Source organism: Lynx rufus, unplaced genomic scaffold (genome assembly GCF_022079265.1).
Source record: "Lynx rufus isolate CCGP_SWC_20201006 ecotype Redwood Valley unplaced genomic scaffold, mLynRuf1.p SCAF_7, whole genome shotgun sequence".
NCBI classification, from domain to species: domain Eukaryota; kingdom Metazoa; phylum Chordata; class Mammalia; order Carnivora; family Felidae; genus Lynx; species Lynx rufus.
Window position 1 is genome coordinate 31130749 of NW_025814889.1, and position 15334 is coordinate 31146082.

Genomic DNA, 15334 nt, shown 5'->3' on the forward strand with positions numbered 1-15334 from the left:
CCTTCTTCCACAGATACCACACATGTACAGCTACACATGGAAGAGTTCTCTCAGAAAAGGACCTCAGAACCAGCTGAAGAGCTACTCCACAAGAAAGGACAAAAAGACCACACAGAGACATACTCTTGCCAAAACCCCCAACACAGTGACCCACAATTGGGAAAAAACTCAAAACACAAAATACAAATAAAAACATATATATATAAATCAGGACAAACCTACACACACACACACACACACACACACACACACACACACACAGCTTCTTCCTGAGGAGCAAGGGATTTGTGTTCCATGCTAGGTACCACAACCCTCAGCGTCTAAAGCAGAGTGAGGAACCCCCAAAATCTGGCATTGAAAGCCACAGGAATTACATTAAGGAGAACCACAGGGCTATCAAGAACAAAGATTTCCCGATTAAAGGGCTCACATGTAGGACCCAGATCACAAAACAGGAGTTTGAAAAAAGTCTAGATCACAGGTGAAAGAACTTTACTTGTTAAACTTAAAGTATCTACCAGAGGGGCAGAAGTCTGCTGGTATTCTCTCTAGGGACAGAATACTAGTGGATACCATTTTTATAAACTACTTCTACATTGCTAATGCCAGTATTGGCAGGTGCCATTTTTGTACCTCACTCTAACCAACTAACAGCTGTGGGAGAGCAACACCCCCTCCCCACTGGCCAGCACATCTAGGCACGGCAGATGAGCAGACTCATGCCTTCTACCCCTGGACCCTGCCATAGTTGAACAGGCATGTGTTGTACACACAGGGGATGTCCCTTGCACACCAGACTTGGGTGGGGTGGGAGGGTTGGGTTTCTGGACTCCATAGAACTGAAAGTATTGGACAGACAGCTCAAAAGACAACCAAGAACAAGGGTAAGGTTAAATGTTAATAAGGTTTATCTCCTATACAGAGTCATTCACAAGCACAGGGAGATATAACTGTTTTACATAATACACAAAAACAAATACAGAGAATGAAGCAAAATGAGGAAACAGAGGAACATGTTCTAGATGAAAGAACAAGATAAAATGCAAGACAAAAACCTTAATGAAACAGAGGTAAGTAATTTATCTGAGAAAAACTTCATAAAATGCTAAAGTCGGAAGAAAAATAGATCAACAGACTGAGAACTTCAACAAAGAGACAGAAAAATATAAGAAAATACCAAACACACTTCACAGAGCTAAAGAATACAATAACTGCTCTGAAAAAATCACTAGATGGGATCAAAAGGAGGTTAGACAATACGGAAAAATGGATCTGTGATCTCGAAGTCAAGATAGTGGAAATCACCCAAACACAAACAGAACTTCAAAAAGATAAACAAAAAGTTTAAATAACAATAGATTCAAGGATCTGTGAGAAAATATCAAACATGCTACATTCATATTATATGAGTCCCAGAAAGAGAAGAAAGAAAGAAAAAGAAAGAAAGAAAGAAAGAAAGAAAGAAAGAAAGAAAGAAAGAAAGAAAGAGGCAGAAACTTATTTGAAGAAACAATGGCTAAAAACTTCCCTAACCTAGAGAAGGAAAAAGACATCCAGGTCCAGGAAGCACAGAAAGTCCCAAACTACAGGACACAGAAAGACACACTAAAACACATTGTAATTATCAAATGTCAAAAGTTAAAGAGAGAATTTCAAAAGCAGCTAGAGAAAAATAACTAGGGAAACTGCAGATGACTACCAGATGACTTTTCAAAAGAAACTCTGCAAGACAAAAGGAAGTGGCATGATATACTCAAAGTGTTGGGAAAAAACAAAAGCAACTTCCAACCAAGAATACTCTACCCAGCAAGGTTACTCCGAACTGAAGGAGACAAAGTTCGAGACAAGCAAAGGCTAATAAGGTAATTCATCACCACAAAACTGGCAATACAAAAGAATTGATAAACAGACTTCTTTAAGCTCTGAACAAAAGGCCATAACTAGAAGTAAGAAAATATATGAAAGAAAAAAGATCACACTGATAAAGCAAATATAGAGTAAGGTAGTGGATTAATCACTTATGAGGCTAGTATGAAAACAAAGTAGTAAAATCAACTGTAACTGCAATAATTAGATATGGGATACACAAAATAAAAAGCTGTAAAATACAATATCAAAAACATACAACACTGGGGATGGGTAGTAAAAATACAGTGCATTTGGAATGCCATCTAACTTAAATCACTATCAAAATAAATTGCTACACATACACACACACACATACACACACACTCTTATATATGAATATCATGGTAACCATTAAACAAAATCTTAAAATACACACACAAAAAAATGAGAATATCTAAACATAAAACTAAAAGAAAGTCATCAAACCACAAAGAAAGACAGCAAGCAGGAACAGAGAACTATAAAAACAATCAGAAAAAAAAAAAACTAAACAAAATGGCAATAAGTACATATCTATCAATAATTACCTTAAATGTAAATACTAAATCCTTCAATAAAAAGACATAGGGTGGCTAAATGGATAAAAAGAACAAGACCCAGGGGCGCCTAGGTGGCTTTCAGTTAAGCATTTGACTTCAGCTCTGGTTATGATTTCACAGTTTGTGAATTCAGGCTCCGCATCAGGCTCTGTGCTGACAGCTCAGAGCCTGAGCCTACTTCGAATTCTGTGTCTCCCTCTCTCTCTGCCCCTCTCCCACGTGCGCTCTGTGTCTCTCTCAAAAATAAACATTAAGAAAACAAGAGGAAGATGGCAGCACAGGAGGATGCTGGGCTCACCGCGTCCTGCTGATCACTTAGATTCCACCCACACCTGCCTAAATAACCCAGAAAACCGCCAGAAGACAAGCAGAATGGATTCTCTGGAGGCAAGTGCAGACGAGAGGCCCACGGAAGAGGGTAGGAAGGGCGGAGAGGCAGTGCGCGCTACACGGACTGGGGACTGGCGTGAGGGAGCCGGGGCGGAGGGGCAGCCTGCCAGACAAGCAGAGACCCCCCCCCCCAAATCTGGCTTGCTAAAGCAGAGGGGCTGGACGGAGTGTGTTCTGACAGCAAGCTGGACTTAACATCTGGAAGGTTATAAGGTAACAGCTCTGCTCAGAGAGCAGGAGGGCTAGAGGACAAGGGGAGGGAGAGTTGTTGCGCCCCGGACGACAGAGCTCAGCTTGGCGGGGAACAACGGCTCTCGCCACTGCCATCTCCCTCGCCCATTCCCCAGCTAAAATCCCAAAGGGAACAAGTTCCTGTCAGGGAACTTGCTTGCACCGTGCAAACACCCAAACCTGTGCTTCTTCGGATCCATCCCTCCGGCGGCAGGTCTGACTCCCTCCTGGTGCCGCAGGGCCCCTCCCAAAGCGGATCTCCTAAGGAAAAGTGAGCTGAGCCTGCCCCTCCCGCCCCTGTGCACCTTGCCGATCCACCCTAGCTAATACGCCAGATCCCCAGCACCACAAGCCTGGCAGTGTGCAAGTAGCCCAGATGAGCCACACCACCCCACAGTGAATTCCGCCCCTAGGAGTGGGGAAGAGAAGATACACACCAGTCTGACTGTGGCCCCAGTGGTGGGCTGGGAGCAGACATCAGGTCTGACTGCAGCCCCCCCACCAATGTCAGTTATTCAAAACAGCACACGGGAAGTGCCCTGCAGTTCCACAACACTCCAGGGACTATCCAAAATGACGAAACGGAAGAATTCCCCTCAAAAGAAACTCTAGGAAATAGCGACAGCTAACGAACTGATCAAAAACGATTTAAACAATATAAAAGAAAGTGAATTTAAAATAATAGTCATAAAATTAATCGCTGGGCTTGAAAACAGTATAGAGGACAACAGAGAATCTATTGCTACAGAGATCAAGGGAATAAGGAACAGCCAGGAGGAACTAAAAATGCTATTAATGAGCTGCAAAATAAAATGGAGGCGACCACAGCTCGGATTGATGAAGGCAGAGGAGAGAATAGGTGAACTAGAAGATAAAATTATGGAAAAAGAAGAAGCTGAGAAAAAGAGAGATTAAAATATCCAGGAGTATGAGGGGAAAATTAGAGAAATAAGTGATGCGCTAAAGAGAAATAATCTACACATAATTGGTATTCCAGAGGAGGAAGAGAGAGCGAAACATGCTGAAAGTGTACTTGAAGAAATAATAGCTGAGAACTTCCCTGATCTGGGGAAGGAAAAAGGCATTGAAATCCAAGAGGCACAGAGAACTCCCTTCAAACGTAACTTGAATCGATCTTCTGCACGACATATCATAGTGAAACTGGCAAAATACAAGGATAAAGAGAAAATTCTGAAAGCAGCTAGGGATAAACGTGCTCTAACATATAAGGGAGACTGATAAGACTCGTGAAAGATCTCTCTACTGAAACTTGGCAGGCCAGAAAGGAATGGCAGGAAATCTTCAATGTGATCAACAGAAAAAATATGCAGCTGAGAATCCTTTATCCAGCAAATCTGTCATTTAGAATAGAAGGAGAGATAAAGGTCTTCCCAAACAAACAAAAACTGAAGGAATTCATCACCACTAAACCAGCCCTACAAGAGATCCTAAGGGGGATCCTGTGAGACAAAGTACCAGAGACATCGCTACAAGCATGAAACCTACAGTTATCACAATGACTCTAAACCCATATCTTTCTATAATAACACTGAATGTAAATGGACTAAATGCACCAACAAAAAGACACAGGGTATCAGAATGGATAAAAAAACAAGACCCATCTATTTGCTGTCTACAAGAGACTCATTTTAGACCTGAGGACACCTTCAGATTGAAAGTGAGTGGATGGAGAACTATCTATCATGCTACTGGAAGTCAAAAGAAAGCTGGAGTAGCCATACTTGTATCAGACAAATGAGACTTTAAATTAAAGGCTGTAATAAGAGATGAAGAAGGGCATTATATAATAATTACAGGCTCTATCCATCAGGAAGACCTAACAATTATAAATGTCTATGCACCGAATACGGGAGCCCCCAAATATATAAAACAATTACTCACAAACATAGCAACCTTATTGGTAAGAATGTGGTAATTGCAGGGGACTTTAATACCCCACTTACAACAATGGATAGATCATCTAGACACACGGTAAATAAAAAAACAAGGGCCCTGAATGCTACACTGGATCAGATGGACTTGACAGATATATTTAGAACTCTGCATCCCAAAGCAACAGAATATACTTTGTTCTTGAGTGCACATGGAACATTCTCCAAGATAGATCACATACAGGGTCACAAAACAGCCCTTCATAAGTATACAAGAATTGAGATCATACCATGCATACTTTCAGACCACAATGCTATGAAACTTGAAATCACCCACAGGAAAAAGTCTGGAAAACCTCCAAAAGCGTGGAGGTTAAAGAACACCCTACTAAAGAATGAATGGGTCAACCAGGCAATTAGAGAAGAAATTAAAAAATATATGGAAACAAACGAAAATGAAAATGAAACAAACGAAAATGAAAATACAACAATCCAAACGCATTGGGACGCAGCGAAGGCAGTCCTGAGAGGAAAATACATTGCAATCCAGGCCTATCTCAAAAAACAAGAAAAATCCCAAATACAAAATCTAACAGCAAACCTAAAGGAAATAGAAGCAGAACAGCAAAGACACCCTAAACCCAGCAGAAGAAGAGAAATAATAAAGATCAGAGCAGAAATAAACATAATAGAATCTAAAAAAACTGTAGAGCAGATCAATGAAACCAAGAGTTGGTTTTTTGAAAAAAATAAACAAAATTGATAAACCTCTAGCCAGGCTTCTCAAAAAGAAAAGGGAGAGGACCCAAATAGATAAAATCATGAATGAAAATGGAATTATTACAACCAATCCCTCAGAAATACAAGCAATTATCAGGGAATACTATGAAAAATTATATGCCAACAAACTGGGCAACCTGGAAGAAATGGACAAATTCCTAAACACCCACACACTTGCAAAACTCAATCAGAAGGAAATAGAAAGCTTGAATAGACCCATAACCAGCAAAGAAATTGAATCAGTTATGAAAAATCTCCCAACAAATAAGAGTCCAGGACCAGACGGCTTCCCTGGGTAATTCTACCAAACATTTAACGCAGAGATAATACCTATCCTTCTCAAGCTATTTCAAAAAATAGAAAGGGAAGGAAAACTTCCAGACTCATTCTATGAAGCCAGTATTACTTTGATTCCTAAACTAGACACCCAGTAAAAAAAGAGAACTACAGGCCAATGTCCCTGATGAATATGGATGCAAAAATTCTCAATAAGATACTAGCAAATCGAATTCAACAGCTTATAAAAAGAATTATTCACCATGATCAAGTGGGATTCATTCCTAGGATGCAGGGCTGGTTCAACATTCGCAAATCAATCAACATGATACATCACATTAATAAAAGAAAAGATGAGAATCATATGATCCTGTCAATCGATGCAGAAAAAGCATTTGACAAAATTCAGCATTCTTAATAAAAACCCTCGAGAAAGTTGGGATAGAAGGAACATACTTAAACATCATAAAAGCTATTTATGAAAAGCCCACAGCTAACATCATCCTCAATGGGGAAAAACTGAGAGCTTTTTCCCTGAGATCAGGAACACGACAGGGATGTCCACTCATACCGCTGTTGTTTAACATAGTGTTGGAAGTTCTAGCATCAGCAATCAGACAAAAGGAAATCAAAGGCATCAAAGTTGGCAAAGATGAAGTCAAGCTTTCACTTTTTGCAGATGACATGATATTATACATGGAAAATCTGACAGATTCCACCCAAAGTCTGCTAGAACTGATACATAAATTCATCAAAGTTGTAGGATACAAAGTCAATGTACAGAAATCAGTTGCATTCTTATACACTAATAATGAAGCAACAGAAAGACAAATAAAGAAACTGATCCCATTCACAACTGCACCAGAATCATCAAATACCTAGGAATAAATCTAACCAAAGATGTAAAAGATCTGTATGCTGAAAACTATAGAAAGCTTATGAAGGAAATTGAAGAAGACATAAAGAAATGGAAAAACATTATGTGCTCATGGGTTGGAAAAATAAATATTGTCGAAATGTCAATACTACCCAAAGGTATCTACACTTTCAATGAAATCCCAATCAAAACTGCACCAGCATTCTTCTCGAAGCTAGAACAAGCAATCCTAAAATTCGTACGGAACCACAAAAAAGCCCGAATAGCCAAAGTAATTTTGAAGAAGACCAAAGCAGGAGGCATCACAATCCCAGACTTTAGCCTCTACTACAAAGCTGTAATCATCAAGACAGCATGGTATTGGCACAAAACAGACACACAGACCAGTGGAATACAATAGAAACCCCAGAACTAGACCCACAAACATATGGCCAACTAATCTTTGACAAAGCAGGAAAGAACATCCAATGGAAAAAAGACAGTCTCTTTAACAAATGGTGATGGGGGGCGCCTGGGTGGCGCAGTCGGTTAAGCGTCTGACTTCAGCCAGGTCACGATCTCACGGTCCGTGAGTTCGAGCCCCGCGTCGGGCTCTGGGCTGATGGCTCAGAGCCTGGAGCCTGTTTCCGATTCTGTGTCTCCCTCTCTCTCTGCCCCTCGCCCGTTCATGCTCTGTCTCTCTCTGTCCCAAAAATAAATAAACGTTGAAAAAAAAAAAATTAAAAAAAAAAAAACAAATGGTGATGGGAGAACTGGACAGCAACATGCAGAAGGTTGAAATAGACCACTTTCTCACACCATTCACAAAAATAAACTCAAAATGGATAAAGGACCTGAATGTGAGACAGGAAACCATCAAAACCCTAGAGGAGAAAGCAGGAAAAGACCTCTCTGACCTCAGCCACAGCAATTTCTTACTTGACACAACCCCAAAGACAATGGAATTAAAAGCAAAAATGAACTATTGGGACCTCATGAAGACAAAAAGCTTTTGCACAGCAAAGGAAACAATCAACAAAACTAAAAGGCAACCAACGGAATGGGAAAAGATATTTGCAAATGACATATCAGACAAAGGGCTAGTATCCAAAACCTATAAAGAGCTTACCAAACTCCACACCCGAAAAACAAATAATCCAGTGAAGAAACGGGCAGAAAACATGAAAAGACCCTTCTCTAAAGAAGACATCTGGATGGCCAACATGCACATGAAAAGATGCTCAACGTCACTCCTCATCAGGGAAGTACAAATCAACACCACACTCAGATATCACCACACGCCAGTCAGAGTGGCCAAAATGAACAAATCAGTAGACTATACATGCTGGAGAGTATGTGGAGAAATGGGAACCCTCTTGCACTGTTGGTGGGAATGCAAACTGGTGCAGCCGCTCAGGAAAACAGTGTGGAGGTTCCTCAAAAAATTAAAAATAGACCTACCCTATGACCCAGCAGTAGCACTGCGAGGAATTTACCCAAGGGATACAGGAGTTCCGATGCATAGGGGCACTTGTACCCCAATGTTTATAGCAGCACTCTCAACAATAGCCACATTACGGAAAGAGCCTAAATATCCATCAACGGATGAATGGATAAAGAAATTGTGGCTTATATACACAATGGAATACTACATGGCAATGAGAAAGAATGAAATATGGCCCTTTGTAGCAACATGGATGGAACTGGAGAGTGTGATGCTAAGTGAAATAAGCCATGCAGAGAAAGACAGATACCATATGTTTTCACTCCTATGTGGATCCTGAGAAACTTAACAGAAACCCATGGGGGAGGGGAAGGAAAAAAAAAAAAAAAGAGGTTAGAGTGGGAAAGAGCCAAAGCATAAGAGACTGAGAACAAACTGAGGGTTGATGGGGGGTGAGAGGGAGGGGAGGGTGGGTGATGGGTATTGAAGAAGGCATCTTTTGGGATGAGCACTGGGTGTTGTATGGAAACAAATTTGACAATAAATTTCATATATTAAAAAAAGAAAACAAACTGAGGGTTGTTGGGGGGGGTGGGCTAAATGGGCGAGGGCATTAAGGAGGGCATTTTTTGGGATGAGCACTGGCTGTTATATCTAAGTGATGAATCACTAAGTTCTATTCCTGCAATCATTATTACACTATATGTTAACTAACTTGGATGTAAATTTTAAAAAATAAAAATTAAGATAAAATAAAAGAAAGGATGCAAAAAAAAATTAAAAAAAAAACATTAAAAAAAATTTTTTTAAATCCTATTAAGCATCTTATCCAACCACAACAGTATGAAAGCAGAAATCACCTTCAAGAAACAACTGGAAAAAAACAAAACACATAGAGACCACACAACAGGCTACTAAACAACCAATGGATTAACAATAACAACAAAAGAAGCAGCCAAAACCAAAATACCTGGAAACAAATAAAAGTGAAAACACAACACTCTAGTCCATATTACCCAAAGCAACCTACAGATTCACTGCAATCCCTATCAAAATTTCAATGGCATTTTTCACAGAATTAAAATGAACAATCCTAAAATTCTTTTGGAAGCATACAAGAACCCAAATAGCCAAAGCAATATTAAGAAAGAAGAACAAAGCTAGAGGCATGATGCTCCCTGATTTCAAACTATACTACAAAGCTATTGTGATCAGAACATTATGGTACTGGCACAAAACAGACACACAGATCAAGAAAACAAAACAGAGAGGTCAAAAATACATACATATTTACATGATCAATTAATTTATGAGAAAGGAGGCAAGAATATACAACAGGGAAAGGACAGTCTCTTTAACAAATGGCATGGGAAAACTGGATAGCTACATGCAAATGAATGAAACTGGACTGCATCTTAAGGCATATGCAAAATAACTTAAAATGGATTAAAGATTTGAACATAAGACCTAACGCCATAAAAATCCAAGGAGAAAACATAGGTGATAACCACCTCGACATTGGTCTTAGTGATATTTTTTGGATTTGACTCCAAGGCAAGAACAACAAAAGCAAAAATAAACAAATAAGAGTATAGCAAATGAACAAGTTTTTGCAAGTGAAGGAAATTGTCAACAAAATGAAAACGTACTGTGCTAAATAGGAGAGAATACTTGAAATTCATATTTTACAAAAACAGCTAATATCCAATATATATATAGAACTCACCCAACTCCAAGGCAAAAAAATTAAAAATGGGCAGAAGATCTGAGTAGACATTTTTTCTATAGCCAAAAGGCACATGAAAACATGCTCAACATCACTAATTATCAGGGAAATGCAAATTAAAACCACAATAAGATCATTTCACACCTTCCAGACTGACTAACCCCACCCCACACACATACACACACAAACACAAACACACAAAATACCAAGTATTGGTGAGGATGTGGAGAAAAGGAAACCTTCATTCACTGTTGGTAGGAATAGTGCTACCACTATGGAAAACAGTACAGAGGTTTCTCAAGAAATTAAAAAAAGAACTACTGTACAATTCAGCAATTCCACTTCTGTGTATTTATCCAAAGAAAACAAAAAAACTAACTGGAAAAGATATATGTACCCCTATGTTCATTGCAGCTTAATTTACAATAGCCAAGATATGGAAGCAACTTAAGTGTCCATCTATAGCTGAAGGGATAAATATGTAGCATGGGTATACAATGGAATACTACTCAGCCATTAAATAGAAGAAAAACTTGCCATTTGTGACAACATGGATGGAGCTTCCAGGTACTATGCTAAGTGAAATGAGTCAGACAAATACCCTATGATTTCACTTACATGTAGAATCTAAAACACAAAACAGATGAACAAACAAAACAAAGCAAAACCCGACTCACACATAAAGACCGATGGTTGCAAGAAGAGAGTGAGTTTTGGGGGTGGATAAAATGGGTGAAGGGCATCTAGAAGAACAGACTTCCAATTATAAAATAAATAAGTCATGGGAATATAAGTCATGGGGAATACAGACGATATTATTTATTAACTTTGGTGACATGGTAACTAGACTTATCATGGTGATCATTTCAGAATGTATATAAATGTCAAATCACTACATTGAACTCCTGAAACTAACATCAATTATATTTCAATAACAACAAAAAATGAAATATTGCTTCAAAGCTGGTATATACACAATTAAGTCCCATTTGTGAAAAGTTACATCCCACAGGAAGGTAAAGGTACACTAATATCAGGAAGCTATAATCCACACAGTTTACCTTATCTTTTTTCTTTCTACTCGTAAAATAAGTGAAAAAAGATTTAACTTTTGAGATCATTTAAAATTGTATTCTTTAAAGGAAATAAAGGAAAAGTCCATTTTGAAAAAGAACTGTGTTTAAACGAAAGTGCCTTAAAGAAATTTCAATGCTTCTCTAGAGTTTAAAAATAAACAAAGAGAAGGAGGAAAAAAGAGAAAGCAGTCAGAACCCTGTGAATATAACACCACCTCAAAATTCAAGGTGAAGTTCACAGCTTGTTATATAACACTAACTGTCAAGCCTCTTACTCCAGCAGAGTTCTTGGTAAATCAGTTTCAGCTTCCAGACATTCCATAAAGCCTGTGCTCTACCAAGGAGATGAAATCTGGAGTCACCACAATTAGGACAGTGGTACAATACTCAATCAACAAACTTAAGTAAATAATTGAATCACACACTTATCACTGACATTCCATCTGTTTTTTACACCATGCTACATGCTTGCAATTCCCTGGCAACAGTGAACTACAGATGTGAACTACATCTCAAGTCACTGGTCTAAGGCCATCTGCCAGCTTTCCCCTTTCTTGTCCCAGTGTAAAGGAAGTTAAAAAATAAATAAATATAATCATAACAATAAAAGAAAGAATGAGAAGCCAAGTAGTTCATAAATAGATTTCACCAGGTAATTACTGGATGGGATTTAGGAGAGTGTGTAAGTAAACTTCAAGCACTTAACAGTTAACAGCTCCAGGGCAAGGATGCAATGCCCGTCACTTGTTGTTAACAGAGGACCATCACCCTTAGTTGCAGTATCAATTCACAGTTTAATAAACATATTAAAATAAAAATTTAATAAACCCAAGGATAGTTTTTTTCACAGAAAAAAAAAAGGCAGAAGAAAAGAAACTCATACAACATTTGAAGTTTTTAAAGATACACATTCTATAAATTAATGAAGTCATTAGCCGTACAAAATTTGACATTTGAGTGTGCAGAGATTGAAAAAAGGAGGAGCCACAAGTCGCATGGTAGGAAATAAATCTATAGCTTATTTAACTTTCACAAATTTCAAACATAATCATAAAAATCTTTCAAGATTAAAGAACTAAATAAACATAAAAATGAATTTAACATGAATCATTCCCTGAGTTACCCAGATAATTTTTATTGGATAAATTTTTCCAGAAAACTGCTTTAAGCTCTCCCTTAATTTTGGAAATTCAGCTGGAGTTCTGACTCTAAAGTGTTTCACCAATGTACAGCAAAGTACAATGTTTGCACGGATGTGTGATGACCAATAAAATTATTAGAATAATTTAAATGCTTGATTTCTTCATCAGCCTGAGTGCTTTCCATGATTATGATGTATACGTATGAAGTAGCGAGTGCCCCCAAATGAAAATGTTACTATTAAGCATATGCTAAATCAACACCACTCTATATCTGAGCATAAATGAAGATAAAACACTCAACATTATGATTCAATTAAAAACCTCCAAGATACGTTACCTGCCGCCTCGAGCACTGAAAGGCACTACATGGATTCCCAGAGGCCCTCCATCGTTGGGGACTTGTACGAGCTTTACCATATCACTGTGAGACAATGATGAATGAGGGAGCATGAACATGTACTGTAAACAAACCAAAACCAAAACAAAACAAAACAAAAAACTGCTACAACACAGACACACAACAACAAAAGAGAACAAAACGAAAATCCCACCAGGCACACACACATACATGTACACATTCTGGAATAGAAGCATGGTGATGAAAGCGACATTAAACACTACATACCTGAACACTAGCCTGATGGCATGCAGAGAGAGCAATCAGCAGAAATAACTACATTAAAATGACACAGAACCATTTCTCTCGGACCACACACTGTTCTATGTGTAATACAAGTACACATTTCGTCAGTCAGAACTCTAGATTTCCACGAAAAATTTTCCATCGCAGTATTTATTTCAAGGACAATATAGATTAAATGAGTAAAGGTGTTTTGGCTGCAGAGCACATTAAAATTTACAAAGTGCTCCTGCATATGTCACATTATTGCTCCTTCCAATAACTCAATGAGGTAAAAGCTTTTGCTTCTGTAGGTGACAGTCCACATGTGATCCAGCCATCTTTACATCCCACTGTTCCACCATAATTCAGTCACCATTTCCTACTTCTCTAAGTGTAACTGCAACGCAAGGTATGAAACTCCTTTCCAAAGCCAACAGGTACCTGCTAAAAATCAAATAATTTTGGGGCGTCTGGGTGGCTCAGTCAGTTGGGCGACCAACTTCAGCTCAGGTCATGATCTCACGGTTTGTGAGTTTGAGCCCCGCATCAGGCTGTGTGCTGACAGCTCAGAGCCTGGAGCCTGCTTCGGATTCTGTGTCCCCTTCTCTCTCTGCCCTTCCCCAACTTGTGCTCTACCTCTCTATGTCTCTCAAAAAATAAATAAATGTAAAAAAAATTTTTTTCTAATAAAAATCAAATAATTTTCATAAGTGTTTGTAATTGAGCTTTAAAGTCATGAAGAGATATAGAAGTAACATGGAGTTACTACTATTACATAACTAAAGTACTTTACTATTAATATAATAAGCCAGAGTTTAATGAAAACTGGTTTAACTTAAAGAATGTAAATTTTCTAAACCTTTTATGAGATTTCACTTCCTTTATAGATTTTTCCGTGTGTGTGTGTGCGTGCGCGTGTATGTGTAGTGCACAGAAATCTAAGTAGGTCTTATCTGACAATTTCTGAAACTAGTATTTCAGTTAAATATCTAGTTGAAGCAATGTGGACAACTATAAAGGAAATGCTAATTCTTCAATTATATTACGTAAATAAAAAATAAAGTTATGCTACATACTATTAATGTCCTGACTATATAATATAAAGGCTAAAGAAAATTAAAGATAGTGATATCAAACAAATCAAAACAAAATTGAGAATACACGCATATATTTAATCACATACACTAATTAGGAAAAAATTAGAATCCTGCCATACTGCCAAAATATTTACTAATGTAATACTATTCAAGTGAATTTTTAATTTTTTTATATTTTCATAGAATTTCACATCTTAGATACTTAATATCATTTGAACATCTATTTAATGATTAGCTTGTCAATTGAGAATATAACTTATAAATTTATTTTATTCCACATTCTTTCTTAAAAGAACTAGGACATGGCAAGTCTTCTCAAATGTGACGGAGACTGCTGGTTGCTATCTGTCTAAACATAACCTGGTTCTCGAAACTATTACTCTCACTGACAGCAGTTTTTTAAGAGCCTTCCCTTGAAACACCAAGAGAAGACAGAGTTAAGAGTTTAAATGTTGATATCTAGGCCCTTTCAACTTTTACCGAAAGTCAAAAAAAAATTTCAGAATGACTGCCCTCCCTGGTCTAAACTACCAAGGGAAGAAGTCCTAAGAACACCTTCCATTTAAACATGCCAATATTTAAGACAATTGTAAAGCTGAAATAATATAGTAAAGTTTTTCTTCTTCCTTTTATACCTAAAACCATGTTCAAGGTCCCTAACCTATGATTCGAATTTTTCAACAAACAGAGATTTCAACAAATCTCTCAAGAGACATTCGATTTTTCCAAATCAAAAAAATATATACTAACATGACTAATGCTTACATGATCCAACTGGTTTTTCAAGTAAAGTAGATCTACACATTTTGTTTTTAATTTAGCAAAGTTGAGGAACGAACAAATGACCAAAACAATGACATACAAAGCAATTTGAAAACAGTTACAGTGCTGTTAAGATGACATTGTCAATCAAATACTATTTTATATTATAATTTAATAGTATTTGCCAAGGCATGTAACTCAGGACAGAACATGTGAATTTCCATGCTATACTTCTTACATTAGATAATTAACTCAATAGATGAAAGATGCTCTTTGGAAAACAAACCAATGCAACGCATGGTTTTAACTAAGCACAAACATTCCGCATGCCATATGCTTTTGGAATACTTGCTGCTATCAGTGATGCTACATGTATATTACAAATTCAGTTAAAAATATCAGTAACTTACTCCAGAGAAAAGCTGGGTATATTCTCCAAACCGGTATCAGCATGTCCAACAGGTTCAACACGACTGTTGTCTTCTTCTGTCCCATCCTCATCCTAGAGACACACAGCACAAATAGAAGCACACTCTGTGTTACATTTACTTCCATAATGTGAAAGGAAACTGGATAAAACTGGAGTTTGATAG

At 37.8% G+C, this 15334-nt stretch overlaps 1 protein-coding gene across 1 annotated transcript in view; it reads right to left on the bottom strand.

The window, feature by feature from the left end:
* PARD3 (par-3 family cell polarity regulator) overlaps positions 1-15334 on the bottom strand; it is a 550937-nt gene that overhangs the window by 281237 nt on the left and 254366 nt on the right. The window contains exons 6-7 of the mRNA XM_047066308.1: positions 15152-15243; positions 12598-12681 (exon numbers count right to left, since the gene is read on the bottom strand). Coding sequence (XP_046922264.1) covers positions 12598-12681; positions 15152-15243 — 176 coding nt within the window. The remainder of the gene's footprint in view (positions 1-12597; positions 12682-15151; positions 15244-15334) is intronic.